The 26,652-nt window shown below is 48.9% G+C and overlaps 1 protein-coding gene, 2 long non-coding RNA genes and 3 other non-coding genes across 7 annotated transcripts; 3 read left to right on the top strand and 3 right to left on the bottom strand.

Moving 5' to 3' along the window:
- Window positions 1–88: 88 nt before the first annotated feature.
- Window positions 89–3,825, bottom strand: LOC122468989 (SNRPN upstream reading frame protein-like). The gene is given in 4 exon segments (XM_043555970.1): window positions 89–1,922; window positions 1,925–1,951; window positions 1,954–2,082; window positions 2,936–3,825. Coding segments are annotated over 3 exon segments (186 nt in total). The 5' UTR covers window positions 2,006–2,082; window positions 2,936–3,825; the 3' UTR covers window positions 89–1,815.
- Window positions 3,341–3,430, top strand: TRNAY-GUA. Its single transcript is given in 2 exon segments — window positions 3,341–3,377; window positions 3,395–3,430. It is a non-coding gene; the product is annotated as a tRNA-Tyr (tRNA).
- LOC122468991 lies at window positions 3,825–13,636 on the top strand. Of its 2 annotated transcripts, none has more exons than XR_006293364.1 (5): window positions 3,825–5,243; window positions 6,414–6,525; window positions 7,233–7,236; window positions 9,202–9,387; window positions 13,260–13,636. It is a non-coding gene; the product is annotated as an uncharacterized LOC122468991 (long non-coding RNA). The 2 variants fall into 2 exon arrangements; XR_006293363.1 differs by having other exon boundaries at window positions 4,467–4,756.
- On the bottom strand, window positions 7,523–7,686 carry LOC122469753. The gene has a single exon (XR_006293637.1). It is a non-coding gene; the product is annotated as a U1 spliceosomal RNA (small nuclear RNA).
- Window positions 13,637–14,129: 493 nt separating the features above from the next.
- LOC122469741 lies at window positions 14,130–14,293 on the top strand. Its single transcript, XR_006293625.1, has one exon. It is a non-coding gene; the product is annotated as a U1 spliceosomal RNA (small nuclear RNA).
- A 2,430-nt stretch (window positions 14,294–16,723) lies between these two features.
- LOC122468990 lies at window positions 16,724–26,136 on the bottom strand. The gene is made up of 3 exons (XR_006293362.1): window positions 25,085–26,136; window positions 24,912–24,997; window positions 16,724–17,473 (listed from the first exon to the last, which is right to left on the bottom strand). It is a non-coding gene; the product is annotated as an uncharacterized LOC122468990 (long non-coding RNA).
- Window positions 26,137–26,652: the final 516 nt, after the last annotated feature.

Genomic DNA, 26,652 nt, shown 5'->3' with positions numbered 1-26,652 from the left:
CCCGCATCCGGTCTCCGGCTCTGGGACAACGGATGTGCTAGTGGCCGGCCGGGCAGACCCGCCGATGCCTGGCGGGGGGGGGGGGGGGGGGGGGGGCGCAGGTGGGCAGGAGGCGAGGGGTCCGGGACCTAGCAGCGAGACTCGAGAAGGCGGGGGTCGCCCGGCGCCCAGCGGGAGTGGTGGCGAGTCAGGGCTCGGATGTGGTGTCAACCTGCCTTTCAACAAAAAGAAACTTTCGGCCCATTTTTGTCCTCGCTTGTTCGAAACTCATTTTCAAATATAATCGAAAACTCAGGAAAGGTCTTTCTGCCGCTTGACGTTAAGTGCTCAGCTGCCCTAGTAAGAAGTCGTGGCAATGTTTAGCCATGGCGACTTTCTGAATAAAAGGGCTTCAGTAACCTGCAGTAGCCTGACCTAGTAACGCTAGAAGAAAAACCAGGATTCTAAGTGTTGAAGAACGAAAAACTAAGTAAAACGCTAAACAGTGCCCTTCAACCGCAACCAGTCGTGTCGCCCGAGACCCCGGGCAGCCAGGGTCAGGTGCCCTTCAGCCCTTTCCCCCTCTACCACCCCACCACGCACACAGGGTGGCCCCACCAAGTGCCCTCTGGTCCTTTCTGACTTGGACTCCGTCAAAGGTAAACGCAGCAGACAGTAAGTAAAGTGGTGAAAAAAGATGTCATTCAGTGACTACTGACAGTAGGGGAAAGAGCTGAGCTCCAATCCGATTTGTGCGGAGGTGATTTGGGCGTTTTCCTGGAAGAATGAGAGGAAGCGGGCTCAGTCCAGTCAGAGAAGTGAAAGGTTACAAAGGGTAGTTCGGTGTAACTGCTGTTAGGCGGTTGTGTTTGTTAGCTGGCAGTTACTGAACTGAGGATGCTCTCCTCCCACAGACTGGGAGATAGGCCCTACTTCCTTCCCCATCACATTTCAAAGTCCTTGAGATGGGAGGGACCCTTCAGAGTTGTAAGAGATCCACATTCGCAGTCGCAAGCCCTTTTTAATAAATGCCCTATTTACAACACAGGTTGGGGGCCTGTGTCAGGTGTTTAACTTCCTCAGGCTGGAAGTCAAACTTAGGGACAGAACCTTGTGCTGCTAGAAGCTATGCTAGAGTCTGGTCAAGTCTCAGTGCAGGAAACAGTCTCAGTGCAGGAACAGTCCTTATGTGTTCAGAGTTCTGCAGCTCTCAGCCTAAGAAAGTCTCTGGTGATGAAACAAGATAACCCGGCACTTCCCCCTGGCTGAACCCTGGCTCCTGGACCCTCCTTTTATATTCTGTTCTCTTTGATGACATTGTTTGCCCATTCAACAACTGTTTGTTGTTGTGCCAGACACTTTGAGGAACTGGTAACAAAAAGGCCTCTTGGCGTTCATGTTTTTTTTGTAGAAGGGGCAGAGGGAGTGGGAGAAAATCAACAATGGACACAATAGGTAAATTAATTAGTGTGTTAGCTGTTAGTGGGTGCTCAGAAGAGGTTACACGAGAAGGTGCTATGCTTCAAGCAAAGACTTGAAGGAGGTGAGGGAGTCAATCACGGAGGGGGCGGGGGAGGAAGCATCCCCGGCACAAAGGTCGGCTAGCGCAAAGGCCCAGGTAGGACTGTGTGTGGAGAATAGCAAGGAGGCCCTGCGTCCAGCGCAAAACTGAAGAGTTGTACAAAATTAAGTCAGAGAGGTGACTAGGTTGGTGATAAGATCATGAGGGTCTTGTAGATCATTGTAAGAGGTCCCACACCATCACCACCCCCGCCCCCCATGGATAATATTTTTACTTCACTTGGAAATCAGCTACCTAGATGTTCCAGTACCACTTTAACCACCTCTTGGCATCTCGGCTGAGAATACCTGTCTCAGTTCCGCCTGGAAATCGACCACAGGTACTCGCTGCTGCCGCCACCGTCTCCTTGGGTACAGGTGACGCTCTTGACTTGGACTTCCATCTCTGGGAGTGTTTTTCTCTAGTCCGTCTCAGGTGTAAGTGGTCCCTGGCCGGGTCCATCATGCTGCTGGCTGCTCCTCAGAACAGACCATCAGGCATCTCCAGAGACCACTCCGCTCTGCGCAGATCATTGTAACACTCTAAATGTGAGTGAACCAAAAGTTTTTGTTTTGTTTAGTGTTTGAAGTAAGGTCTACATCGGGGTCCCGGCTGGTTCAGTGGGTGTGGCATGCGACTCCTGATCTTGGGGTCGTGAGTTGGAGACCCAAGATGGGTGTAGAGGTTACTTAAAAATAAAATCTTAGGGGGCGCCTGGGTGGCGCAGTCGGTTGAGCTTCCGACTTCAGCCAGGTCACGATCTCGCGGTCTGTGAGTTCGAGCCCCGCGTCAGGCTCTGGGCTGATGGCTCAGAGCCTGGAGCCTGTTTCCGATTCTGTGTCTCCCTCTCTCTCTGCCCCACCCCCGTTCATGCTCTGTCTCTCTCTGTCCCAAAAATAAATAAATGTTGAAAAAAAAATAAAAAAAAAATAAATAAAATCTTAGGAAGAAGGAACACACACACACACACACACACACACACACACACACACACGGCATCCAATTCGGGGGCCCGAACTCACAACCTCAAGATCAAGAGTCAAATGCTCTACTGACTGAGCCAGCCAGGCAACCCCGAGCTGGGAGGTTTTGAGCAGGGGAGTGCCTTCATCTGAGTCCTCCGCCTCCCACTCCGCTTGGCACCCAAAATAATAATTACCATTATAATTATTATTATCGTTGTTAATAAAAAATAAGAAATCAGGCTGTTAAAGACAAAAGCAGGGAAATCAGTCAGTTAGTTCAGGAGGCTTGCATAATCCAGGCAAGACGATATTGCCTTCGTATGGTGGCATAATCTGCCACACCAAAAAAATGTCATTTTGGCCTAAGGATTATTTTGAACTAAAGGCATTTAAAAACCAGCAGGTGGTTAGGCGGTTTGCAGCCGCCTACCTAGTGCCCATCCCAGTGGGTTCTCCTCCGCTCCTCCGCGAGGCCACCGCCGCACAACCAACACGCGAGCTTCACCGACGCCCCTCCTCGCCACTGCCGCCACAGACCGCTGTAGTCCCCACCTGTAGAAAGGAGCGCCGGGAGGGGAAATGCAACGGGCGAGAGCCCCGGCCCAGGCATCTTGACAATCGCGACCCGGGAGGCTGGGGCCACCGGCCGGGCAACCGCCAAACGCAGGGGATATGCTCCCTCTGCCCGGAAAGGGGCGCTGGGGCAGCGTCGGCCCTGCTCTTTTTTCTAAAGGGCCTTCCAACCACGCCAAGGCATGCCGGACCTCCGGCTTGCCAGTGTGGTGGCCTCCGTCATTTCAAGAAGAAGCAATGACCCGGGCCTGTCAGCGTGCACCCTTCGATAGCTCAGCTGGTAGAGCGGAGGACTGTAGGCTGGATACGTGTGGGCATCCTTAGGTCGCTGGTTCGATTCCGGCTCGAAGGAAGTGCCTGTCGCTTTTGCGCCACGGGGCGGGGGGCACCGCCCCCCAGCGCCCCGCCCCAACTCTGCCCCGCCCCGGGCACCTGCAGCCTCGCGGCAGCCCCTCTCCCACAGGCCAAAGTCAGTAAGTAAAACCTATAGGGAACACCTGCCTACGTCTGCTCGTGTGCCGCCGCCAGGGAACACACCTGCGCCTTCTTCCCGCAGTTTACCTGCACGTGCCCGTGGACGCTCCACGTCCCCGCCGCTCCTGCCTTGTCTCAGCCCCACGCCGTCCCGCGCCCTTCCCCACTTTTACTCGCCCACTGCTCCCGCTCCAGACAAACGCGTGGGCAAAGAGGTTCTGCCCTCGGCAAGCCCTCGAGGCTGACAAGCGTACAGGTCGTCACACGGGTCGGGAACAACCATGGCGTCCTTCATGAAAACTCCCCCTCCTCGATCTCCTGCCTTGCCTCCGAGGACGGTCGCTGCGTCGGTCGCTCCCAGTTGCAGTCTCTCTGTCTCCTCCTTCCCTGTTTCTCATAGGGTCTATAAATACACAGCTCTACGGAGACAGAAAACCCTCTTCCTCGACCAGCTTAATCTACTCGTGGGACAGAACTGTCACTCTGAGGTTTTCCAAGCCATCGCCAATTGTGCGCTTGCATCGAAGCTGACACTGGCAGAAACGAAATGCAGCAGGGCCCCCCTCATGGGCCTTGCCAGTCGCGACGAGAACTTCAGCGGCCCCTTCAGGTTTCTTGTCAGTCTGAGGACAGGGCGGTGGTCCGGGTACACTTCCGTTTTCCCGTGCCTTCGCACCTGTTCTTGTAGCCACGGATGGCGGGGCTGGGGGCGCTCCCGCTGAGAGAGCAGTGATTACTCACACTCTGTGCACGGGTGGTAAATCCACCCGTACCGATTCTCCCGCTACATCGGACGGAGGGAGAGGGAGATGGATGAAATATTTCTATCTTACCCGCTTTCTGGCCACGGAACGACCGGACCGCTGGGGTCTCCACCTGTATGCAGAAAGGGGAGGGGGCGAGCGGGGGTGGGGGTGGGGTGGGGTGTGGCGGCAAAACGCAGACTTAAGAGTCAGAGTCGGGGCGCAGAAGAGTGGGAGTAGGGGTGGAGTGAGACGGGGGCAGCTGTCGTCACAGTCGGTCGGGCGCACAAATTCACGTCCTTACTTACACAGGCAGCTGGCCTGTGGGTTCTGACCAGCTGGCTGACTTAGCGCTGGGCCCTTAAGGCTAAATTGGCAGGGCCTGAAGAGGGAGACACTGAGGGCCTGTCAGAGAGCACCCATCCAGGAGAAAACGGGCTTCATCCTGGGGACAGAGCCAGGTTGTTGGGGCTGCGGGTGGGTGCAGAGAAGAACGCCAGGGAAAGGTCCTTGTTCTCTTCCCTCCTGTGGGAAGGAAACTCCAGAGACTCAAAGTACAGTTGGAGCGCATCACAGAGGGGGCTGGCAGCGGAACCGCACCGGGAGTGTGGCTCTCTGAGGCCTCAGGGACCCGGCTACTGCCATCCCTGACCTCTGAGACCACAAGCGCCTTTTCGGTTTTAGTTCTGCCTCCCAAACTGGAGACTGCGTTTTCCCCGGCCCCCCGCCCTTCCTCTTGGTTCGCTCCCCAGCCCGGTCTCAGTGCTACTGTCCCACTGCCTCCACGGGTTCAGGAGGCCCTGCCTTTGAAGTCCAACAGTTGACCTTCGGGAAGCCACAGAGAGACCCCAGCCTCTAATGTCACCATCTACAGGCAGAGACCAGCAGACAGGCACCAAAGATAAAACCTCAACCACCTTCACTGGATGTGCCTGATGAGATGTGGAGGTGTGGAATCCCTGGGGACCTAGCTTTGGCGCTTTGGGGGACTAGCAGGGTGAGGGGTGGAGGGGGGAGGTGGGTTTTGGCATCCAGCAAATGCAAGAGTGGGCCCTAGCATGGCGGACGCTTCCTGTCCGGGGTGTCATGGGGAGTGGCCGGGTGCTTCCAAGGTACGGCCCCACATCCTTGCAGACACAGCAGTGCCTGCCACCCAGTCAGGCAGTGGCGACACAGTCAAGGGAAGGCCACGTAGATGTGACCTGTTGTGCCTCTGTGGGACTTTCACTGGGTGGGTGGGCACACACCCGAGGGGATGTTAAAATACATGGAGCCAGGGCAAGGAGTCCAACCCCGGCACTGGTGTTCTCTTCTCCCCGGCCTTTGACTCCAGTGCCTCTCCAGGAAGTCCAAAGCACCTTGACCTATTTCAGGAAGTAACCACCTCCCTCAAAGGAATCCAGGTCGGTGCGCACAGGAGGGTCAAAGGAGCCAGGCCACCAGACTGGCCGACACGGCTGGGTATCAGTCGGCCTCATCATGCCCTGAAACATGGAGCTGTGCCAAAAAGTAAAGCAATGTGCCACTGATGTGGACATGTCAAGCACACAAGAGCCATTTTGAAAGGGTTCCCACTGGCCAAATCGAGATCATGATAATAATCGATCATAGGGGCGCCTGGGTGGCTCAGTTGGTTAAGCGTCTGACTTCGGCTCAGGTTATGATCTCACGGTCCGCGAGTTCAAGCCCCATGTCAGGCTCTGTGCTGACAGCTCAGAGCCTGGAGCCTGTTTCAGATTCCGTGTCTCCCTCTCTCTCTGTCCCTCCCCTGTTCATGCTCTGTCTCTCTCTGTCTCAAAAATAAATAAACGTTAAAAAAAATTTTTTTTTAAATAAAACAAAAAAATAATGGATCATAATCCGTGGAGTAAAACAGGTGCAGGGCCTAAATGCAATCACACATCAGTATCCGTGAACGCTAAGCACCACCGGATCTTGGCCTCCAGATACACAAAATGGAAAAAAAAAAAAAAAAAAAAAAAAGGAACCAGGGCTCCTTGGAGACCCACCTAGCCACTTCTTTGGGTTTTCATGTTACTATGGGGTCTCCCACGTACATGGAAAAAATCTGTATGCTTTCCTTCTGATATTCTGTTTTACGTCCAATTTAATTCTCAGGCCCTGCTGGAGACCCTAACAGGGTAAAAGTAAAGTTCTGTCTCCCCTACACCTTGAACCAGAGTGAAGCATGATGGAAGAACAGAAGAGGAAGGCATGGGAGAAAACTAAGGTGCATACCCCTGACTTACCTTTTTCTGATGGTTTGTAAAATGATCCCATTCTTCTAAAGTGAGAAGGGGCTGAACCAGGCTAGGTTGGAGGCCGATGGGGTAGACTGGTGGGTGGATCCTCACAAACTGTGAGATCGTGACCTGAGCGGAAATCAAGAGTCAGGATGCTTGACTGGACTGAGCCACCCAGGCGCCCCAGAAACTTTTTTTTTTTTTTTAACCCCGCGATCTAGAAGTTAATTAATGAAGCATATACTAAAAGCCTATTATGCCGCCATGCACTGTTGTAGCCACGTATGGAATGGAGCAATCAACAAAATAGACAAGAATCTCTGGCCTCGTGGAACTTACCTCTCAGGGGGTATAGTTAGAAAACTAAAATGCAGGGGTCCTGGGTAGCTCAGTCCGCTAAAGCGTGGGGTTTGGGCTCAGGTCCTGAACTCACGGTTGGTGAGTTCGAGCCACGGATCTGGCTCTGTGCTGACAGTTCAGAGCCTGGAGCCTGCTTCAGATTCTGGGGCTCCCTCTTTCTCTGCTCCTTCCCCGCTCACGCTTGCTGTCTCGAAAACCAAACGCTAAAAATTTTTCGGAAAAAAGACAAAGCTAATAAGATGTTAGATCGGTTCTCCAAGCGTCTCTGGGATCAACTGGGAATCCTGTACTACAGAAGGGGCTGCTATCTAGAGTTTGGCGGATTCCGTGAAAGTAAGGTCTCTACAAAACGTTGCTGCGTTTCGCGGTCGTAACCAGCCAGCCCCCGCGGGACTAGGCGATGCTGAAACTGTGGGCCCAGGAGCACGCGTTGAAAGCGCCTTGAGGAAACAACGCGAGAGAAAAAAGAAAAAAACCAAAACAAAACAGGAAACCCCAAGACACTGCCGAGACTGCTGTCCCGACGCCATAGGCGTAACTGTGGAGAACTGAACGTCCAGAAAATCGCTTTTGCGCCAACGCGGGCAAGAAAAGCCGTTTCTGCTCTTCGCAAACCCAGACAACCAGGGGAAAGCGCGAACGCAGTCCCCCACTACCACAAATTATGCAGTCGAGTTTCCCACATTTGGGGAAATCGCAGGGGTCAGCACATCCGGAGTGCAATGGATAAGCCTCGCCCTGGGAAAACCACCTTCGTGATCATGGTATCTCCCCTGCCAGGTAAGTATGAGTTGCTCGCCCCGCCTCGACCCACACCCTCGCGCTCGCCACGCTTCTTACACACGGTCACTTGCCCCACGCGGCTTCCGCGCCCCGGATGCCCGCAGCCCCCCTCAGCTCCAACCTCTCCCGTCCGCAAAACAACCTCGGGCGCCTTTGCCTAGCCCCCACGCGGGACGTGCGCGCCCAGGCTGTCCGGGACCGGCAGCCAATGCGCGCATGCTCATCTACATACGCCACGCCCTGTCGCCGGAGTGGGCGGAGGAACTTCACACCCTTGGGGGACGAAAGTAGAAGAACCGGGGGAGCCTGGCTGTGATTCTTCCAGTTAAAATGAACATTAGTTTGTAGTTCTCTTATTTATTTTATTTATTTGTTTTTTTAATTATGACGTGGATTCATGAGCAGATGGCTAAGAAAGGTTTCTCCAGACGTTTCAGTGCAAAAAGGTGTTGTTATTATACGTAGCACCAGCACAGCACCCGGTGGGCAGGCAGAAAGAGCTGCACTGGGCTTGTGAGGAGTGACTTGATGATATATTTTTAAATTTGTGGAGGGAGGGGGGGATAGAGATAAAGTAAGTTTCCAAGGAATTTTGAAGCAAGGCTTTCAGGACCCTGAGGGGCTAGCTGCTGTCATGGTAAGGTTGCTTTTAGTTTTTAACGAAATATAAACATTAAGGCACTACGGCAGCCGTGAGCTCCTTGAGGAAGGTCACGCTCTGCATGTTTCAGCTCTCTATCAGTGGGCTGCAAGCTGTAAGGAGATCTAGTTTAAGCTACGTTTCTCTTGCCTTTGTTTCCCTCATCCATCTGTACACCCATGTAGGGCTAGAACTCTTCACTCAGAGCCCCATGGTCTACCAACTGAGCCAGCCAGGCACTGCACAGCAGTTTGCAGTTTGCAGTTGGATTGAGGGGTTTGATTTTGTCACCGTTTTTTTCTAACATTTTCCCCACTGAGAAATCACAGTCTTTGCAAAGGCTGGTGAGCCCTCGTTTGGGTTTTCTAGTTTGTTTACTTGTTTCTTTGGCTGACCTTGTGGCCTCCAGGAGGTTAGGACAGGGTTGCTTGACTTGTGGGTTCGCTTTAGGTATGACACATCGACTGTGTTAAGTGGGGGGGGGGGGGTGGGGAAGGCCCCCAAATATATGTAGTATGCTACCGTTTGTGTAGGAAAAGTGTGAAAACAAGAAAATTATACAGTCTTGCCAAAAGAAACAGAAGACTAGGGACACCTGGGTGTCTGACTCTTGACTTCAGGTCAGGTCAGGTCAGGATCCCAGGGTCGTGGGCTGGGCACTGAGTGTGGAGCTTGCTTAAGATTCTCTCTCTCCCCCTCTGCCCCTCTCCCCTTCTCCCCGACTAGCACTCTCTAAATAGATAAATGATGAAATTGCCTGGCGGGGGGGGGGGGGGGGGGGGAGTGGAAGGAGAGAGTGATGCTTTTCTGAGTACACCTTTCTCTGTAATTTTGACTTTTGGAATTCTATTAATATTTTACATATATTTTTAAATCACAGGGGGAACATCCCTAACGTTGAACATAAGCATAACCGAACCTAGCGATCTGAGATGAATAGTGTAGCCACACTGGAAGAAAAAAAAATAACCAACTGAAATGACTTTTGGGCGCAGTACATCGACTATAAACATCTTCAAGTCCAAAGACAAGAACTGCAAACACATACTGAACTGTCCCATAGTAGGTTTGTATTTCATAGCTGTATGGTCGTAACAGTTCTGTAACAACGTTGTGTATATTGTAGGATTGAGCTAATGACTAAATGGATGTTGGGAGTCAAGGTTCTTACTGTTGGAGAAAGGAGATACAAACAAATATGGAATGATGGTCCGCCTGGGTGGCTCAGTCTGTTGAGCGGATATCCGACTCTTGATTTCAGCTCAGGTCATGATCTCACGGTTCATGAGTTTGGGCCCTCCGTCGGGCTCTGTGCTGATGGCTCAGAGCCTGGAGCCTGCTTCAGATTCTGTCCATCTGTCTGTCTGTCTGTCTGTCTGTCTGTCTCTCTCTCTCTGCCCCTGCTCATGCTCTGTCTCTCTTGCTCTCAAAAATAAATAAACATTTGGGGCACCTGGGTGGCTCAGTCGGTTAAGCGCCTGACTTTCGCTCAGGTCACGATCTCGCGGTTCATGGGTTCAAGCCCCACATCGGGCTCTGCGCTGACGGCTCGGAGCCTGGAGCCTGCTTTGAATTGATTCTGTGTCTCCCTTTCTCTCTGCCCCTCCCCTGCTCATGCTCTCTCGCTCTCTCGCTCTCTCTCTCACAAAAATAAACATTTAAAAAATAAATAAATAAACATTAAAAACAAAACCAAAAACACGGGGTGCCTGGGTGGCTTAGTCGGTTAGTTGGTTAAGCGTTCAACTTCAGCTCAGGTCATGATCTCACGGTTTGTGAGTTCGAGCCCCTCATCAGGCTCTGTGCTGACAGCTCGGAGCCTGGAGCCTGTTTATTCTGTGTCTCCCTCTCTCTCTCTCTGTCCCTCCCCTGCTTGTGATCGGTCTCTCTCTCTCTCTCTCTCTCTCTCTCAAAAATAAATAAACGTTAAAAAAATTAAAGCAAGCAAACAAACAAATATGGAATGGTGGAGGGCAAGGAGGACCCACTTGCATAAAATTGAGAGTTGGAATTTAAGGTACTGGTGTGGGCTCATTATTTATTTTTTTAATTTTTTTTTTTTTTTTTTAAAGAGAGAGAAGGAGCGAGTGGGGGAGAGGGCATAGAGAGAGGGAGAGAGAATTTTCTTTACGTTTATTAATTTATTTTGAGAGGGGGGAGAGGGGCAGAGACAGAGGTAGAGAGAATCTTAAGCAGGTTCCACACCTAGCAGGGAGCCGGAGGCAGGGCTCAATATCATGACCCCAAGGTTATGACCTGAGCCAAAATCAAGAGACGGATGCTTAACCAACTGAACCACCCACGTAGCTGTCCCTGGGCTCATTGTTTTTAATCTACATCTGTAGACAGGTGTTAGGAAATACACATATTCTCTACCTCTATCCACTGAAGGGGCCTAGAGGCAAAGACAGTAGCATTAGACATACCTACCGCCTTGATCTTGCTTCCTTTCTTTTTCTTTTTTCTTTTTTTCTTTTCTTTCTGTCTCCTCCTCCTCCTCCTCCTCCTCCTCCTCCTCCTCCTCTTAATGTTTATTTGTTTAACGTTTATTTGTTTTTGAGACAATGTGTGAGCGGGGGAGGGGCAGAGAGAGGGGGGCTGAGGATCCAAAGCGGGCCGAACTCACCAACCGAACCCGTGAGATCACGACCTGAGCCAAAGTCGGCCGCCCAACCGACTGCGCCACGCAGGCGCCCCTTGATCTTGTTTTCTAAAACCACTCCCCACTAAAAAGAACCAGGCCTCTTTGGAGAAATAGATAATTTTCACGAGCCAAGACAGATACATAATGGCCCTGGAACATCTGGTGCCAGAAGACACGGAAATGCTCCAAAAATGCTATGGACATGTCCGAAGGACACCGTAGGCACCCTGAAGGGGTTTTTATAGGCCCGATCTGAGAACATTAGAACATCAAAATAAATTTCAAAACAGTTTTGGGTTACAAACAACTGAACAAAATAACAACCATGAGTTCGTATCGTTAGCACACAGGGAAGGAGGGAAAGTCCTACCTTACGATGCCAGCTGATAACTGAAGAATGAATGATGGCATTAGAAAATGGACATTTGGCAATCATAACGCAAGAGCCATCAGTGGATGCTAAAAACTGTTGTGTTAAACAGGATATTCACATATCCTCAACTTATCTCCATACAAATCACTTAATAATTACAAAGGGAAAACTTGATGAACACCTCCAGTGGCCGACAGTTGCAGTGCTGGCCCCAGTACCCAGGTGCTTCTGCAACACCCCAGCCTACTGACTTTGGCCTTCGCTATGTGACTTGCTTTGGCTAATGGGACATTAGTAAATGGGATGCAAGCAGAAGGTTGAAAATCACTTGCTCACTAAGACTGGCCCTCACTTGCCTGTCCTGAGGCCACCATGAGAAGAAGCCTGGGTTAGCCCGTTGGAGGATGACATCGCCGGAGTGAACGTGAACCCTGTCTGCCGAAGTCCCCTAGACCGACTAGGCCCCAGGTGACCTGCAGGCTGGCCGCCGCGGCTCCAGCGATCCCGCTTGAGACCGGCAGAACTGCCCGGTGGAACCCAGCCAGAATCGCTGATCCACAGAATTGTGAGCAAGTGAAACGGTCATTATTTCCAATCGCTAAGTTTTACGGCAATCTGTTACACAGAGACGGGTAACCGATACACCTCCTTCACTAAGTAGTCGATGTTAACCCCACCGGTAATAGAACAAACTGCCTTCACGTGCCTCCAAACGTGGTGCCCAGAGGAGGCCTGTATACATCTGCTAGGTCTGTCATAATAAAATACCACCAACTGGGTGGCTTAAAAAAACAGAAGTGTCTTCTCTCACAGTTCTGGAAGCTAGAGGTCCAAAAGCAAGGTGCCAGCAGGGCCGTACTCTCTCTGAGGCTCTGAGTGGAATCGTCCCCCGTTACTCCCCAGCTCCCGGTGGTGACAAGCCAAGCCTTGGCTCGCTTGCGGCTACATCACTACACTCTCTGCTTCTGCCATCGCATGGTGTTCTGTCAGCGAGTCTCTTCACGTTGCCGTCTTCCTCGCGTAAGGAAAACAGTCACATTGGATCAGGGCCCGCTCGAGTGACCTCACCTTCACCCGACTGTATCTGCAAAGATCAGATTTCCAAAGAAGGTCACAGTCCTAGGTACCAGGACTTAGGACTTCAACATATTTTTTTGGAGGGACACAAACCAACCCATAACAGACACGGTATCATTTACGTAGCCTTCGTGTCAAAAATGCAAGTACAAAAATGTACTTGCGAGGGAAGCCAGGACAACTCAAAAACTGAAGGACGGTCTCCAAAATGACTGGCCCGTAGCGTTCAAAAAGGCCTGCATCATGAAATGCAAAGAACTACCTGGGAACTATTTCAGATAAAGAGACATGACAACTGAATGCAACACATGATTTTGAATTTTCCTTTGCTCTAAAGGACATTATTGGGACAATTGATGGAAAAGGGAATAACGTCGGTAGAGTAGTAAGATTGTATCAATGTTCATTTCTTGGTTTTGATAATTCTCCTGGGGTTAGGGAAGAGAACCATTTGTTTGTTTTGAGGAGTAGTACACCCTAAGAAAGGAAACTTCCTGAAACAACTAACAATCCAAAACGTGGGCCACCTGGGTGCTCAGTCCCTTAAGGGAACGAGCCTTGGTCATGATCTCACGGTTGGGGGCGGGGAGGGGGCGGAGAGGGGGCTCGGTGCGCGTGGGGCTCCCCGCTGACAGCACGGAGCCTGCTTGGGATTCTCCCTCTCCCCTGCTCTCGCCCCGTCCTCCCGCTCTCTCTCAAAATAAATTAAAAAACAAAAGAAAAGAAAAGTAAAGTAAAAGGACGTACAACACGTTAACTCGGATCTTGATGCTGCTAGAACCTCAGAGAAGTCTTTGCTGACCCAATAATCTCTAGTCCTGTCTCTTGCCTTGCTTTGCTCCAGGGACCCGATCACCCAGGAACACACAACACTTCAATCATTTTGCTCCTATCTGAAGAGGATATTTACCTTTACCTCCACTCGATCTCCGGAAAGAATCTTCTTGTACAGAAGAGGAAAAGACAAATCCGGGCAGGCTGAAAGAGGCAGCCGAAGCCCACAGGATGAAAACGTGATATTTCCGTTCATTTGATTTTCGGAGACCATTGGACGCCCCTCCCCAGCCCACACATCTACTCTTGAGAATGGACGCCTTGTCCTGACTGACGCCCTCTGTTCAAATTTTCCTTTCGTTGTCGCAAGATTAGGTTACTACGTAATCCGAAAGGTCATACTGAGGATTAAGACAATTTCGTGTTAAATTGGTGACAAAACTCTTAGTATTTAAGGTTGAGTTGATTCTCTGTTGCGCATTGCATGTAATTTTCGTTGCAAGGAAGGGGAGACTTAACCCACCGCCTGGGTGGGGCCTGCAGCTTCTGGACGCCGCGGGACCCCGTCTTCTCGGGTCTCCCCTCCGGTCCCGACTCCTCGCCGCCCTCCCCCCATCCTTCGCTCCAGGCACCGGCGGTCTGCCGGGACACTAGCACATCCGTTGTCCCAGAGCTGGAGCCGCGACGCGGGGAAGCGCGCGACAAGGCGTGGCGTATGTAGATGAACAAGCGCGCAGAGGCTGCCGGTCCCGGACCGCCTGGGCGCGCACGTCCCGCGTGGGGGCTAGGCAAAGGCGCCCGAGGTTGTTTTGCGGACGGGAGAGGTTGGAGCTGAGGGGGGCTGCGGGCATCCGGGGCGCGGAAGCCGCGTGGGGCAAGTGACCGTGTGTAAGAAGCGTGGCGAGCGCGAGGGTGTGGGTCGAGGCGGGGCGAGCAACTCATACTTACCTGGCAGGGGAGATACCATGATCACGAAGGTGGTTTTCCCAGGGCGAGGCTTATCCATTGCACTCCGGATGTGCTGACCCCTGCGATTTCCCCAAATGTGGGAAACTCGACTGCATAATTTGTGGTAGTGGGGGACTGCGTTCGCGCTTTCCCCTGATTTTTCATAGTCCGAATGAAAGAGCTTGGGCTTAGCTACGCGGCGGGGTGGGGTTGTGTGTCTGAGCTTCGCACCCACGATACGGCCGCGCTGTTGCTGTGGCGTTATTTCTCGTAGTAACGCGTCCCGGGACGCCCCAAAGAAGCCTGCAGGAAAGTAGAAGCGCGCTTCTCCGCTTTTGCTTGGCTTTGTTTTGCTTTTCTTTGCCTCGTTTTCCGCCAATTGTAGCCCGCGTACTGCGGCAGCACGGAGAACATTTTTCCGGTCGCCTGAGAACGTGGTGATAGGCGAGCACGTCAGGGCTTGCGGGGGGCCAGGAGACGGCGCAGAAGTACGTCTTCGCTTCGTGGTCGTTTTCTTTTCTTTGTAAGTCCTGCCACACCTCGTCCCCCGCCCCCCCCCCCCCCCCCCAGCAGTGTCTCCTTGAAATCCACCACCCTGCTCTGTTAACTTGTGCGTAGTGCCTCACTTCAAAAAGGTCTGTTTGAGCTCAACTTCTGTAGCAGTTCACCACGGAATCTGTGTTGTAGGCGCTTTCCCAAACTAGGGGCAGAGGAGAAACTCGCCCAGTCTTTAAGCCTCACGGGCCTTAGCGGCCCGGGGACCCCCACTTTCTTTCGCAATTTCCTTTCTTTACCATCCTCCACCTTCACTGCCACCGACCCCGCCACCTTCATTCCTCCTGGGTCGTTCATTCCTACTGCTCGCGTCACTCTCTTCCCCTCAGAACGTGCAGTAAAGACACTCTGTGGGAGAAACCCTGTACTACTACCCAGTGCAGGGCTTTGTCTCTGTTACTGGGCGTCTTCCTCTTTCTCCTTTGTGTCCCCCAGGCACAAGATGGTCCCTGAATGTTTCGTAAATGCCACACCACGAGAGTATTGAAACCAGTTTTTGGTTTGGTTTGGTTTTACGGCGAACCAGCAGCTGAGCTGCGGAATACTTCCATTGTTCTGGAGGTACAAAGTAGCATCTTTCCTAAAGTATGCCCTTGAGGGAGTAACCTACATTCTTCACCTTCGTTGTGTGTTTTGTGACAAGGCCCTTCCTTGGATAGTGCGGTCAACTCATTTATGTGTGTTTTTGTTAAGCACCCTGCCCCACACTAATATGTAACTTGCTGCTTCCACTCTACCCCCACCCCAACAGACACCGTAAACATGTAAACCAGGGACCAAGGGATGTACCTACCACTCTCCTACCCTTGCCCGGAATAAGGCCCCCTTGGTACAAACAAGCAGATTAGCGGATGGATAGGTGCGACACTGTATTACTGCCTTTTGCCCCGTACTTGCTGTTTCTTAGCATTTACACAGCACCGTCACGTTTTCAAAGCACTGTACCAATGTTTATTAATCCTCACAACACCCCTGTGAGGTAGGTAGGTCAGTATGTCCTTTGTAGTAGAGAAACTGAGGCAGACAGAGGTCAAGCGAACCAAACCTGCCTAGGCCACAAGGGCAGCCGGCGAAGGGACTGCACCCGAGTCCCGAAGCCAGGGCTCTCTGTCCCGTTCATCCACTGGTGAGCATCGCGTGGGCGTCTTCTCACCAGCGAAGGGGACAGACAGGAGGACCAAAGACACAGATTTCTCAAGCAAACGTGGGGGGGCGGGGGTTAGTACAAACGACATCAGGGAATAACCAGGGAACAACGCCAGTGAAAGAGAGAAACGTGAACCAGCACACCAGTAAGGCAAGAGAACATGCCGGAGAGCAAGGCTGGGATCATGGTGACTACGCAGAAGACCTAGACCAGGGGTGGGGAAAATGTAAACGAGGAACCCACCTACAAGGTGACCAACCCAAAGACCTGTGGTTTCCAACTGGAAGAAAAGTTAGACAGTGAAAAAAACCAAACCACACAATCGAATTTTAAATTAGAAATGACGTGGCGATAATTCACATTAAAAAGGCCAATCGTATTTGTATTGTAACTAGTACCCTTTTTGGAGCCTTCCATTCCAAATATTCCAATCTCCCCCCCCCCCCCCCCCCCCCCCCCCCCCCCCCCCCCCCCCCCCCCCCCCCCCCACGAGGGCTGTTCGTTAACAGCACTCTTTCTCTCTCCATACCAATCCGTACACTAGTAGAACTATCAAGTGGCTCGATGGCGTGTCGCAGGGTTAACTGGCCCGGCTAGGGATGGAATTCAGGAAACCATCACAGACGGACCATTCTGTCTGCCTCCTGTATTTTAGAAACAGCTGTTTCGAACCTGCCTCTGCCCAATTCCATCTTCTAGGAAAGGCTGAGAGCACACAGAGAAGCAGTTCATTCTTTCGTAAGGGGATTGGTGAACCTGGTTCAACATGCCATTTTCAGAGAAAAAAGACAGAAGCCCTGCACTGTAAAGCATAACGAAGGAGTAGATTGATTATAGCTACTCCAAATTTTAGCGTGATACAATGACCACAGAGTTAAAAACTATCACTGTTACCACGGTTTATTTGACAATAGTCGGTTTAGTCTACAAGTTTAAGGCAAACATACTAATGCAGTCGCTTTTCATCAGAAATCATACTTATAAAGATTACATAAAGTCTGTCCCAAAACTTCTAAGAAATGTTCATTAATTAAAAATAAGTCTGATTAAGATGCTTTTACCAGGATACATGGATGAACTAAGGTGGCATACAATGTTTTTAAAAAAACAAAACAAAACGTAACAAAAACACCAAAAGAAAACACAAGGTAATGGCAACCTTTATCTTGTCTGAACAATGCATCTTTGAAAGGGTTAAACATCAGAAATTACTTAAAGGGAAATAAGATTGGCAGCCATAAGGAACGCTATTCAGAAAATAAAGACAGTTACAGAGGCTACTTAAAAAAGGACTGAACGCTGGGCTTCGGAAGAGGAGGAGCGCACGGTGATGGACAACCGTCCCAGGGAGCACACGGGGAGCTGCAGGAGGGCAGCGTTCCACCACACAGACGGACGGACGGACCCGCAAAACCCGTGGACGGCACCGCTCCATCGCTTCTCAGAAAAAAAGGAGAGTAGATGCACTTGGTCAGCTGTTTCTTTTGTTTCCAGTGAGCAGTAAATGCCTAATCTCATTAAGAAAACAAAAATAAAATCTGAAGGAAGGCAGCCCTTTTTAACCAAAGGCGGAGTGTGGCTTATGTGTCTCCATTTAACACTGCCAAGCAGTTCTGCAGCAACTGTAGGTTACCCTAAAAAGGAAGGGAAAATAAATCATGAAGTGCAGACAGCCTGGAAGAGTTGCAGTGAAAATATAACAGCGCTGGGAATCCCGTAACTAACGCCACCTTTATTAAGACAACAGAACTCCGGAAACAGCTACTCACTATCCACACACGTACGGCTTTAAAGACATAAAACCGTATCCTTTGTTTCACGTACAAGGTTTTCCACACACCAGGTTTCTTCAGGGCATTTCCGTCTAGATCAGTATTATGGTGTTGAATCACTCGGCATGATTCTAATGAGGGATGAAACATGCCCTGTGTGTCCAAGTCAAACTACCGGACGTTTTGCAAGGCCGGTTCTTATCCCTTTCCTCTAGCCGTTAAAATCTGTGTATCAGGGTAGAGGCATATTAAATTATAACGTACGCTTTCAGGACTAAAGTAGTGAGTGATACCAGTTTTTATACACATAGCCGTAAGTTCCCGTACAACGGCATTCTGTAACATTCAGACAGGCCTACGTACCCATTTGTAAAACATGGGCGCTGGCATCCAAATTTAGACACGTGTCCGGACAAATGTAAGCATATGTGGATGACACCGATAAATACACGGGGTAAAGGAAAACCTCTTCCTTCCAGTAAGTAGAAAGCCAACTAAAACGATGGGATTAGAAAAGTGACCGTCTGGCAGCCACCGCAATAATCGACGGAGGCAAAAGTCATGAACGGTGGCTTTGAGCATAAGGCTGAAATGCCAATACCGTAGCCATTAGGTACGCGCGGCGATGGAAAATTTAAATTTCTGTTAATAGTAGTTAAATAAAAACTCAGTTTCTCAGTTGCACCACCCACATTTCAAGTGTAGGCGTCTGACGGCCACGTGTGGCTACTTAGTGGCTACCGTACCAGACAGTGCTGATGACAGGACACTTCCATCATCACACAAAATTCTGTGGGACAGTGCTGGGTAAGCGATGGGGTATTTACACAGTCCCAAGGATCTCCCCGCAGAATACTTCTTCATTTCAAAGTGTAAAATAGTAACTTGGCCACTGAGAAACCTGCAGACATCATCACTTGAGCCAAATGATCAAAGTCAGACACTGCCAGCGAGGCAACTCATCGACGGCACGTACCTCCTGAAAGGATGCAACAACGAGAAGGTCCGAGCACCACTTCTGGGCGATTCCCGCCACAGGTGGGGAATCTAAACTCAATAACTAGACGAACCCAAAGCGAGGGACATTTTATAGACCTGTGCTTTTCAGTGTCCAATGTTATGAAATACAAAGACTCAGGAACTTTCCGGGTTCAGGAAGTCTAAAACGACACGTGCGGGGGGGTGCGGGGCGGGGAGGGCACCTGGCTGGCCCAGTTGGTAGAGCGCGCGACTCTCGACTCTCTAGATCCTGGGGGTCGTGAATTCAAGCCCTACAGCGGGGGTAGAGCTCATCCCAAGAAAAACGAAAAGTCACGCCCGGGTGGCTCTGTCGGTTAAGTGTCCGACTCTCGGTTTCTGCTCAGGTCACAATCTCACGGTCTCGGTTTCGTGAGTTGGAGCCCTCCCCCACCCCACCCTGCGCCCGGGGCTCTGCGTTGACAGCGCTGGAGCCTGCCTTGGGATTCTCCCTCTTTCTCTCTCTCTCTCTCTCTCGCTCTCTCGCTCTCTCGCTCTCTCGCTCGCTCTGCCTCTCCCCTTCTCCCACGTGTGCGCTCGCGCTCTCTCAAAATAAATACATAAACTTAAAAAATAAATAAAAAGACCTGTGCGCCAAATGTCATGTATTATCTTGAGGATCCTTTTGCCACTAAAGACATTATTCATTATTAGACAACTGGTGGCATAAAAGTCTGTGGATTAGATAATGGTACTGTATCCATAGTAATTTCCTGATCTTTGTAATTGCTCCAAGTACTCAAGAGAATTATTTGGTGTTAGGAAATCGACACTGAAGTGTTTAAGAGCCAAGAGGCTTCCTAGCTGCAACCTAAATGGTTTAAGACAAAAACAGGTATGTATAAGGGTAGGGGTGTGGGGTGTGTGTGTACTGTGTAAAGAGGAAAAGTAAAGAGGGAGGGAGGAGGAGGGGGAGGGGAGGACAGAGCGAACATGGCAATATGCACATTTGAGGACTCTAGTGACAACTATCCAGGGATTCTTTGTACTTTTCTTGCAACTTTACTGAGCGCCTGAAATTGGGGGCACATAAACATTTAAGAATTTCAAGTGCCCCAGTAACTGTCCATGTTGTGCCAGTAGAACGATGGATTCTGAGCCTGTCTGTATTTCCGACATGATCTTCTTAAAGGTATATCCCTCCAGTGGGACGAAGTCCAAGGATACACATCCTGCACTTGACACACTGCCAACGCCCTCCGGAAGGGTGTGCCCTGGTCCACACTTACCCACCAGGCACGAGGACTCCACGCCCTCATAGGCAGCAGTAGCATCACCTTTTTTTTTTTTTTTTTCACTGCCTTTATCATACATTCTATGCTTCATTAATAAAGTATCTGAGACTATCTTCAAGGACACAAAAGTGACCAAATGACCTAATTTTCTGTTATAACCAGGTTCCAATACATGGCAAGACATATCCCGGTTATAACGAGTGAAATCCAAAGTAGTTTTAAACCATCTGGATGTAAATTTAACCAATGTCTAATCTCTTTGGAATGACTTATATGGATTCTGGGACCCAAATGGGACTTTGTTCAGATTTGCAAAATCATCAAGAAACCTCAGACGAGAGGGCAGGGTTTCTCAACCTCGGCGTTTTTTTCTTTTTTTTAAGCTTTATTTATTATTTTTTTTAAATGTTTATTTTATTTTATTTTTGAGAGAGAGACAGAGAGGGGGGCGGGGGGAGAGAATCCCAAGCACGCTCCACGGTTATCAGTGCAGAGCTGGACACGGGGCTCGAACTCACAAACCCGTGAGATCATGACACGAACGGAAACCAAGAGTCAGACGCTTCACTGACTGAGCCACCCAGGCGCCCCAAGTTTTGTTTATTAAAGTAATCTCTCTACCCCCAACGTGGGGCTTGAACTGGCGACTCCGAGATCGAGAGTCACACGCTCTTCCGACCGAGCCAGCCAGGCACCACCCACCCTACCCCCCATTTAAAAGAAGATTTTATTTTATCATTATTTTTAAAATTTATTATCATTTTCTTAGGTAGGTCAAGAGGCGGATGCTTGACTGACTGAGCCACCCAGGCGCCCCTGAACGATTTTATTTTTCAAGTCATCTCTACACCCGACGTGGGGCTCGGACCTACAACCCTGAGAACACCAGTTGCACGCTCCACCGACTGAGCCATCCAGTCTCAGTGTCCCTCAGTCTCGGCACACTTGACGTATTTGGGGCTGTCGAATCCTTTCTAATAATGGGGACTCTCCTGTGCCCTGTCAAAAGTTTAGCAGCATTCCTGCCCTCTGCGCCCTACATACCGGTCGTAAACCCACCCATCCTCCGTTGTGACTACCAGACATGTCTCCAGAAATTGCTAAATGTCTCCCGGGAGGCAAAACTGCCTCTAGTTGAGAGAGCCACTGGAGCAGAAGACCCATCAGAGAACACATTTCAGAAAGGACCTGAAAAGCACAGAAATCTGGAAACCAGAGGCTGACAACCATCTACATAGTAAGGGTCAGCAAACTTTCTGTAAAGGGCTTAAACACGTAGTCAACGTTTTAGACTTTGAGAGACATGTGGTCTCTGTTTTGCTGTAGTAGCATGAAAGCAACCACAGACGGAGCACAAAGGAACGAGCTTGGCTGTATTCCAGTAAAACTTCACTTACAGATGAAATCTAAATGTCACGTAATTATCACGTGTCACGAAATACTATTCTTTGGCCTTTTTTCAAAGAACCACTGAGGGGCACCTGGGTGGCTCAGTCGGTCAAGCGTCGTCCGACTCTCGATTTCGGCTCAGGTCATGATCTCACGGTTGGTCGTGAGATCAGCCCCGCCTGGGATTCTGCACTGGGCGTGGAGCCTGCTTAACATACTCTCTCCCCGGGACACCTGGGTGGCTCTTTCGGGTAGGTGTCTGACTCTTGGGTTTCGGCTCAGGTCATGGTCTGGCGGTTAGGGAGTTCAAGCCCTGCATCGGGCTTCACGCGGACAGTGAGGAGCCTGCATGGTGTTCTTTCTCTCTCTCTCTCTCTCTCTCTCTCTCTCTACCTCTCTCTCTCCCTCTCTCTCTCTGCCCCTTCCCTGCTCGTGCTCTATCTCTCTCTCCCTCTCAAAAAACCAACGCCATTCTTGGCTCACAGGCTACACAAAAACAGACAGGCTGTAATCTGCTAATCCTTCCTTAAACCTGTTAACAAAATCCTGAAGAGATTTTGTAACCTCCTTACAAAGAAGAAACATAGTGAACATTAGAAACCAACACGGGTGCAGTAACAATAAATCGTGCCAACCTTATCGAAATATTTTCTTTTGAGAGGGTGATTAGACCAGGAAATCCGCAACATATAGCTTCATTGTAATGAGGAATTGGATACATCTTGTATCCATCACAGATAAAAATGGAAACGGTTGATGATAGTATAAATAGGTGAATTCCTAGCTACCCAAATAGCCATCACCAAAGAATACTCATTAATAACTTAATATCAATTAGTATAGAAAGAAAGGGAGGGAACTAAAAATTCAGCCTTCTTGGGTACCGTGCACTTATCCGGTTAGATGAACCAATGTTGACTCCTTTGGTCCCGATCAATCTTTTAAAGTAAAACTTAGATGACGACATAAAAGGGAAGGTCATACAAACTACAAATGTCCATCACTTGGGAGTAATCACCACTCTCCTAGTCAACTACTATATGATCAAATCGAAGTTTCCAAAAGATCTCACGCTGGGCTCAAAACTAGCAAGCTACAATTTGACAGACATAACTGTGGCCTGCAACTTCATTTTAAAAATTAAACGCTCAGTACATGAAAAAGTTCTAGAGACCTGTTGCACGACAATGTGAATCTACTTAACAAGGCTGAACCGTACACTTTAAGAGTGGGTAAGACGGTACATTTATGCGTTTTTTACCACAAAAATGAAAACGATTCCTACAAAGAATTAAACACACAACTATAGGTTGGAGGCTCGAAAACAGACCAAGAAGGAGGAGGAGAACGGGGAGAAGATGTGTGATTATGAGCCAAATCAAGCTGGTGTAAGATGGCGCTAAACAAAACAAGACAAAACACAAAAGAACCAAAGAACAAAAAAACCAAACCCTTATACGAAAAGCAAAAGGAAAAAGAAAAAAAAAGAAAAAAACACAAAAAACCCTTATGCCTCTAAAACTGCCGTGAGGGGCGCCTGGGTGGCGCAGTCGGTTAAGCGTCCGACTTCAGCCAGGTCACGAGCTCGCGGTCCATGAGTTTGAGCCCCGCGTCGGGCTCTGGGCTGATGGCTCAGAGCCTGGAGCCTGTTTCCGATTCTGTGTCTCCCTCTCTCTCTGCCCCTCCCCCGTTCATGCTCTGTCTCTCTCTGTCCCAAAAATAAATAAACGTTGAAAAAAAAAATTAAAAAAAAAAAAAAAACTGCCGTGAGGAGAAACGTGTACAATAATAAGTCCACGTGTGGGAAAGGTGTTTCCATTTCTGGGTGCAATATTGAAAAAAAATTTTAATGTTTATGTACTTATTTATTTGTTTTGAGAAAGAGAGAGACAGACATAGAGACGGAGAGAGACAGAGCATGAGCAGGGGAGGGGCAGAGAGAGAAAAGAGGGAGACACAGAATCCGAAGCAATTCCAGGCTCTGAGCTGTCAGCACAGAGCCCGACGTCGGGCTCGAACTCACCGACTGTGAGATCGTGAGCTCGTGAGCTCGTGACCTGAGCCAAAGACAGAGGCCTACCCAACTGAGCCACCAAGGGGCCCCGGCATGCAATATTTGAAAACAGCAATGACCTAGTGTAATAATATAAAAAGCTTATTGAAATGTATGGGATAAAATATATTTAGCTCAAAGATGTCTAGCTTGTAGGAGAGAATATATTCAAATATTTGAGGGTAATATATCCAAATGTTTCTGTGGGAGAAATTAAATTCATTTTTCTTTCTTTTTTTAAAGCCAACCCATTTATTTTGAGAGTTTGAGAGAGAGAGAGAGAGAGAGAGAGAGCGAGCGAGCGAGCGCACGAGCGGGGAGGGGCAGGGAGAGAGAGAACCCCAAGCAGACTCCACGCAGAGTTGGACGCAGGGCTCCTCCAGCTGACAAACTGTGAGACCATGACCTGACCGAAACCAAGAGTCGGACCCTCAAACGACAGAGCCACCCAGGCATCCGTCAAATTTATCTTTCTTATTTCACGTGACGAAACTCTGACCAATTTGTCAAAGTGACACAGAAGCAGATTTCTGTGCGTTATGGAGTGTCCCGGACGTCTTAGTGGAGTTTCAAGCTTTTTAATGACTTTCAAAGCGTAAATACTATAAATATATTAAAAAAAAAAAAAAAAACAACAAACACTAACAAGTTTATTTAAATTTCTTTAATACTTCTAATTTGGGGAATTTTGAATATATTTTTACTTTCAGTCCTTCTGATTGAAGCCAGCAAATATTAAATTTTTAAAGAAGTTTTTATTAAAGATAGATTTATCTTTTTTAAGCAGTCACAAATGATACTGGTTTCCATATTAGGTACTAGGGCCTTGCAGAGCTGACCGCTTAGAGAAACTGTACGTATTATTCTTGCTTGAATTAGATGATCTTTAAGTTCGCTCGCAATTCTAAGATTCTCTAGTTCTAACCTTATTAGAAGGCTTGGGCCAAGCTATATCTTAACTACAAGAAAGGGCTGAATCTGGAGGAAACAAACACTATAAAAAACGCTGGGCGAAGGATATTTATTTACTAACATTCAATTATTTTGAAGTACTAAAATGATCTTCAAAAATTAGCATTCCAATTATAATTCATTCTAATCCAGGAATGGTTCTTCCAATATCCCTCCAGAAAGAAACTGTCATTAAAGGATTATTATCAATTCCATAACTGACTCCTTCCTTCCTCCCTGCCTTCCTCTCTTTCTTTTTTTTTTAAGTAATCTCTACACCCAACACCCAACGTGGGGCTCAAACTCACATCCAGGAGATCAAGGGTCACATGCTCCACCGAATGAGCCGGCCAGGCACCCCATAATTCATTCATTCGTTCATTCATTCATTCATTTCTTTCTTTTCTTTCTTTCTTTCTATCTTTCTCTCCCTCCCTCCCTCCCTCCCTCCCTTTTCTTTTTAACGTTTATTTTTTACTTTTGGCGGGGGAAGGGCACAGACCGGGGACAGAGGATCTGAAGGCCCCCCCCCCCCCACACACAGCCTAACGTGGGACTTGAAACTCACCAATCGTGAGGACCCAGGTGCCCCAAGACTGACTCATTTCTAAATTATAAGTCACGTAAACTATTAAACCTTGACTATGACACTAACCTTTGCATGCTTCAGTTCTAACTCTGCCAGTTCCACTAAATTTTTTCTGAATGCGGCAACTCTTCTCGTCTTAAAATCTATAAGTTCTGTGAACAAAAGAAATTAGGATTAACTCTTTAATTCACATAATAGTTGAAGGTATACCGTATAATTAAAGGTTAATATAACAGTACCTTGTTTTGCAGATTCAGATATTTTTTCAAATTTCTGACAACATAATTGTTGGGATGTCTCAGCCTGAAGAACATCTTTATTTTTCGCTCTTGCTTTATCCAGTGCTTTGTTAGCATTTTCATAATCCACTAGTGACCTAGATCTTCGATAGAGGAGATCCTATACAACAGAATGCTTCACAGTAAGACACGCTGCGTGTTTCCAACAGTTACGGGCAACCACCACCACCCCACTGCCCCCATCATCATCAGAGCTAACGCTTACGCCGTGAAGATCACATGCCAGTCACCCTCCAAATGGTCTTTATAACAGCTTTATGGAGATGTAATTCACACACAGACACCTCGTTCCAAGTGCACAATTCACGGGTTTTTAGTGTGCTGGCAGAGTTGTATAACCATCGCCACCATCAATTTTGGAGCATTTTTGTCGATCAAAAAGAAACCCCACACCCATCAGCAGTCATTCTTCATTTCCTCCTTGCCACCCCCCAACCCTAGACAACCGTTGATCTGCTTTCTGTCTCTAGAGATTTGCCTATTCTGGGCGTGCCATGAAAAAAAAAATGGAATCACGGCATATGCGGCCTTTTCTGTCTGGCTTTCTTCACACAGCGTAAAGTTTCGAGTTCATTCATGTTATAACTGAATCAGTACTTCATTCCTCTTGACTGCTAAATAATGTTTCGCCGTAAGGACAGACACACCACATGGATGTGTCCGTTCACCAGTGGAGAGACATTTGTTTGTTTCCACACTCTGCCTATTATGAATGATGCTGTTATGAACATTCGTGTATAAGTCTGTGTGTGAACATGTCTTCCTTTCTCTTTCTATCTCATTACTTAGGGGTGGAATTGCTGGGTCACTCGGTAATTCTACGTTCAACCTTTTGAGAAACTGCCAGACTGTTTTCCAAAGCGGCTGCGCCATTTTACATTTCTGCAGACGCTGTATGAGTGTCCCAATTTCTCCACATCCTTGGCAACGCTTATCTTTTTGATTAAAGCCACCTGGTGGTGTGAAGTGGTATCACGCTGTGGTTTTATTTTGTTTTGTAAAGCTTTTATGTATTTATTTAAAAATATATTTTTAGGGGTCCTGGGTGGGTCAGTTGGTTAAGCTTCTGACTTGGGCTCAGGGCATGATCTCATGGTTCCTGAGTTCGAGCCCTGCGTCGGGTCTGTGCTGACTGCTCAGAGCCTGGAGCCTGCTTTGGATTCTGTGTCTCTCTCTCTCTCTCTCTGCTCCTCCACCAGTCGTGCTCTGCTGTCTCTCGCTCTCAAAAATAAACAAAAATTTCAAAAAAAGGGGGTGGGGAGCCTGGGTGGCTCAGTTGGTTGAGTGGCCGAATTTGGCTCAGGTCATGATCTCGCGGTCTGTGAGTTTGAGCCCCGCGTCGGGGTCTGTGCTGGCAGCTCAGAGCCTGGAGCCTGCTTTGGATTCTGTTTCTCTCTCTCTCTTTGCTCCTCCCCTACTTGTGCTCTATGTCTCTCTGTCTCTCAAAAAATAAATAAATGTTTAAAAATTAAAAAAAAATTAACCTTATTTATTTATTTTTAGAGAGA

The sequence above is a fragment of the Prionailurus bengalensis genome, chromosome B3 (assembly GCF_016509475.1).
Source record: "Prionailurus bengalensis isolate Pbe53 chromosome B3, Fcat_Pben_1.1_paternal_pri, whole genome shotgun sequence".
Lineage (NCBI taxonomy): Eukaryota > Metazoa > Chordata > Mammalia > Carnivora > Felidae > Prionailurus > Prionailurus bengalensis.
The sequence above is the reverse complement of the archived record's forward strand: the minus strand, read 5'-3'. Positions and strand labels throughout refer to the sequence as shown.